Source organism: Arachis ipaensis, chromosome B07 (genome assembly GCF_000816755.2).
Source record: "Arachis ipaensis cultivar K30076 chromosome B07, Araip1.1, whole genome shotgun sequence".
NCBI lineage: Eukaryota > Viridiplantae > Streptophyta > Magnoliopsida > Fabales > Fabaceae > Arachis > Arachis ipaensis.
In genome coordinates, this window is record NC_029791.2 from 125,293,614 (window position 1) to 125,298,835 (window position 5,222).

Here is a 5,222-nt window from a genome sequence, read left to right on the forward strand (position 1 = left end):
AAACTCGGAATAAAAAAATTCAATGCAAATTGCAAAGACGTGTTGAGCTGTTTCCCTTTCTAATTCCACTTTCCATTTACCTCGTAGCATAAGTGATTGTATTTGTTGATTTGTTCCGCTCTCTCAGTCGTCACTGCTTGTGTCTCAGAAATTTGTATTAGGTTTGTGTTGATTTCTCTCTCTCTCTCTCTCTCTCTTTCTCTCTGCCAATGTCACAATGGTGTAGCGACGCTTTGCTCTGCTTTCACCACGCGTCTCTCACCATTATCATTCCTCTTTCCATTTTCCCTTTTCCGACAATGACATTTAACTCCTAGTCCCTTTTCCTTCTTCTTCTTCTTCTTCTTCTTCCATTTAAGGTTGTGGTGTTTCTGGCTAGTTTCGTCAGAGAGATCAGGGTCCTCCAAAAAAGACAAAAATATATACTAAAAATGGCACCTTTGTTCAGCTGGGGTGCGAAAGAGAGCCACCGTGGAACACCGGTGGTGGTGAAGATGGAGAACCCAAACTGGTCCATGGTGGAGCTCGAGGGTCCTTCCGACGAAGACTTGATCATTGGTGGTGGTCGTGAAAATTCGAGTCGCACAGGGGAAAAAAGAAGAGGCAAAAACGCAAAGCAACTCACCTGGGTTCTTCTCCTTAAAGCACATAAAGCAGCCGGTTGTTTAGCCTCCGTAGCCCCGGCATTGTACGTCCTGGCCTCCGCCGTGAAGCGCCGCGTGGCCTCCGGAAGAACAGACGAGGACGCAGACTCAACGGTGAAGAGCAGATTCTACTCTTGCATCAAGGTTTTTCTGTGGCTTTCGGTGGCACTCTTGTGTTTTGAAATTGCTGCGTATTTGAAAGGGTGGCATTTGGGTTCTCCAAGTCTTCAGTTGGAATTTTATTTGCTTTGGGCACCTTCTTTTGGAGTGAAGGATTTCTTCGATTGGGTTTATTCTCGGTGGGTTTTGGTTCGTGTGGAGTACCTTGCTCCACCTCTTCAGTTTCTCGCCAATGTGTGTATTATTCTCTTTATCATTCAGAGTTTCGATAGGCTTCTTCTCTGCTTGGGTTGTTTCTGGATCCGATTTAAGAGGATCAAACCCATCCCCAAAGATGCACCTCTGGATCTTGAATCTGGAGAGAAAGGTTACTTCCCCATGGTGCTTGTTCAGATCCCCATGTGCAATGAGAAAGAGGTAACACTCTTAACACGCATAACACCCACCATGTGTTTGAAAATTTGTCTCATTAATGTGTGCTTTCTTTTATGTTTGTTTAGGTTTACCAGCAATCTATTGCGGCCGTGTGCAATTTGGATTGGCCAAAGTCCAAGTTGTTGATTCAGGTGCTTGATGATTCTGATGACCCAACAACGCAGTTGCTGATCAAGGAGGAGGTGCAAAAATGGCAACATGAGGGTGCCAATATTTTCTACCGCCATCGCGTCATTAGGGATGGTTACAAGGCTGGGAACCTGAAATCCGCCATGAATTGTAGCTATGTCAAGGACTATGAGTTCGTTGCAATCTTTGATGCTGACTTTCAACCGACACCAGATTTCCTTAAGAGAACAGTTCCTCATTTTAAGGTGTTACTCATTAGGAAACCAGGGTTACCTTTATCTTTTCTGCTTAAATGAATGATGAAATAGTATGTTTATGCTTTATGATCAAAATTGTGATCCTCCTGGTGATACTGCAGGATAATGAGGAACTAGGACTTGTTCAAGCAAGATGGTCTTTTGTGAATAAGGATGAGAACCTGTTAACCAGGTTGCAGAACATTAACCTATCATTCCATTTCGAGGTGGAGCAACAAGTCAATGGCATTTTCATTAATTTCTTTGGCTTCAATGGCACTGCTGGGGTGTGGAGAATCAAGGCCTTGAATGATGCTGGTGGTTGGTTGGAGAGAACCACTGTTGAGGACATGGACATTGCTGTTAGAGCTTATCTCCATGGCTGGAAATTCATCTTCCTCAATGATGTTGAGGTTCGTCATACAGTTAACACATATGAACCGCTGCTTTTGTCTTTTCTAGTTGATTCCCAGAACTGATTAGAAGTTGCTAATTTATGATTCCAGTGCCAGTGCGAGTTACCAGAATCTTATGAAGCTTATAGGAAACAACAACATAGATGGCATTCTGGGCCAATGCAATTGTTCCGCCTTTGTTTGCCTGACATCATACGGGCCAAGGTCTATATCTCTTGGAATCCTATTAATATTTCATTTCAATTATGTTATCTACATTGTTGCTTATGTAGTTTTGGTACCAATTATGTTCTTGCAGATAAGCATATGGAAGAAATTCAATATGATATTCCTGTTCTTTCTTCTTAGAAAGCTTATATTGCCCTTCTATTCATTTACCCTTTTCTGCATAATTCTTCCCATGACAATGTTTGTGCCGGAAGCTGAGCTTCCTTTTTGGGTTGTTTGCTACATACCTGCCACAATGTCATTCCTCAACATTCTTCCAGCTCCCCGAGCCTTTCCTTTCATTGTTCCCTATCTCCTATTTGAGAACACAATGTCTGTTACAAAGTTCAATGCCATGATCTCTGGACTATTCCAGCTCGGCAGTGCTTACGAGTGGGTGGTCACCAAGAAATCGGGTCGTTCCTCTGAGGGTGATCTAGTCTCACTGATTGAAAAAGGACCAAAGCCTCAAAGAGGGTCCTCTGAACCTGATCTTGAGGAAATGAAAGAGGAAATGCAGAGGCAGGAGCAAAAAGCTGCCAAGAAGAAGAAGCACAACAGAATATATATGAAGGAGCTTGCATTGGCTTTCCTACTTCTAACAGCCGCAACAAGGAGTCTCCTTTCTGCACAGGGAATCCACTTCTACTTCTTGCTATTCCAGGGTATATCATTCCTTTTGGTTGGTTTAGACTTGATTGGTGAACAGGTAGACTAAAGTGACAGGATTCTGTACTATGTAGAGAGACACATGCATGAAATTTTATACACGGAAAAACAAGGGTGGACAATGAGGCCCCCTATGGTACGAATCAACCCAAGAAAAATACACTTTATGGAATGGAGGCAGTGAGAGGAGGACCCCAGAGTGCTTCGTATCATGCACATGCTCATGTTTCACCCTCCAAGAATTCCACCAACTGCAAGACTATACTGTGCTACGTTCGAGAGAAATAAACAATATATGATGGGGGAACGGGTACATTAGAACCCCAGTTAGGGCCTTTGATTCAATGTGTAAGTTCACCCTTATTTCTTTTATTCATTTTTGTAATTTTATGTGGATTCTTTCTTGCCAGATCAATTCTTTTGTTACAAAATTTCATGTGGTTCAAAACTTTCCACACCCCATCCCTCCCCCCAAAAAACAAAAATCCTAGGCAGGCCCCAACTGCAGATTTATATTTTTAGTTTTTATTTTCTTTAAAAATTTAGAGCAGAAAATCAGGATCAACATTATTCTGTTTGTCCTGTTTAGATATCCTCCACCTCCCACCGCTTGGTACTACGTGGGAACACAAATTGAATAAAATTGTTTAGTTACTTTTTTTTGTTTCTCTTGGTAGAAAAGTGTGATTTGATTTCTGAGGCATGAGATGCCCAATGTAATGTATCATGAATGTTTCGTGATAGCATAGATAGAAGTAGTTACTGAATGTGGTCCTCTGCTCTCAGCTTTTAATTTTGCCATCGAGGTTTGTAGTTGGAAATGCTTGCCACTTTCTAACCATGAGCTGGAAGTAAGTGTACAGTGTACTTACCTTAAAGTAAGATTCAAATCCGAATTTCTAGAATTTGAACTGTTTAGTTGACATGTCACATTGTCCTTCCCCTCGGAAATATTGCTGTAGTAGGTAACAGCCCTTAACAACTGAAATTCATCAGTGTATATTTATTTTCTTTCCGCTAATTAATTTTAATTTTGTGATTTAGGATGGAGTTGCGTCTTTTGTGGTTGCTTGACAACCTGTTCTATTGTCTTTTGTGAACCTCGGAAATCAAACTTTATTCTATTTGAACCAAGTATGTTAGACTATCATAATCAGCAGTAAGTCACTATAGATATAATTGTTTATGATTTTGATTGAAACTCCTCACCGCACTTGGTTTTTATTTACTAAATTCCTTGCTTGTTGGAACACTTGGGAAGTTTTTATTTACTGTTCCTTAATCCTTGTAATGTTGGAATGGTATTTGTAATGAGGATTAGGATGTAGAATAAAGAGGCAGCAGAATAGTGAATGGAAAAAGGTATGTGGCAGTGGGCATATAATGGATTTTGTGGCGTTGTGGGCCCACATATGTCAACTTGGTAGGTTGTGTCCAGTTTGGAGGGTCCCACTCCCATTCATATATAATTGCCAGCATCTAGCCAGCTCAGCTTCCTAATATATATTCAGATTATTATTCTTATTTGCTGGCTTTCCTTTTGCCTTTTGTTTATTAAAAGGAAATAAAAAGGATGAAAATTGGATGGGCCTGCCGTTCTTCAATTGATTTTATTAGTTTAAGATTGATGCTGATTCTGGAGATCCCATAAAAAAAATTAGAAAAAGTCTAGACAGTAGAACTTTTATTAAAATTTGATCAGTATTTAATTAATAATAAAAAAATAAATAATTTTATATTATTAGATATAATTTCACACCATTAAATGTAAATTGCATTTGAAAACTTTGATAGCTTTTAGGAGCTGGCTTATTGTATTTCCTAAATCAAGAAAATAGCTTGAACTTTTTTGTCTGGTAAATATAGGCTATAACTCTATCAAAATTCAAAATGGCCCTCCTATACCTATACCGTTAATATCACAGAATATTTTTCATTTCTACCAAAAATTGAAGTAGATGGGATGAGTGTGTCCTCCCCTAACTAATTAAATGAATGAATGGGCCAATTGATTGATCAAGGCATCGAGTAACAACCCAATAAGTGAATCATAGATAGGGCCTGGGTTGTGTTGGCCCAGGCCTTAGTCCAAAAAAAAATCATAGATAGATTGTAATTGTATGCACCTTTCTTGTTTTCTTTTTTGATATCCAAATTGTTTAACAAATCATACGATGTAAAATTTTAGGAAAAATTTTATGAAGCTGGGTAGGCGATCGGATTTATATATATTTTTTTTCTTTTTTATTTCCTTCCCTCATTTGTCGAGTTGTGTCATTTAACCATAAGCTCAACGTGGACTCGAGCATCTTCATTCTTCTCATATGTCAAGGATCATAGAATTTTCATAGATTTTGACCTAACTA

At 39.4% G+C, this 5,222-nt stretch overlaps 1 protein-coding gene across 1 annotated transcript; it reads left to right on the top strand.

The window, feature by feature from the left end:
• Window positions 755-3,516, top strand: LOC107606342 (probable xyloglucan glycosyltransferase 12; the record flags this gene model as incomplete). Its single annotated transcript, XM_016308395.2, is given in 5 exon segments — window positions 755-1,181; window positions 1,265-1,573; window positions 1,687-1,977; window positions 2,071-2,184; window positions 2,279-3,516. Coding segments are annotated over 5 exon segments (1,768 nt in total), but the record flags the coding sequence as incomplete, so codon positions are not given.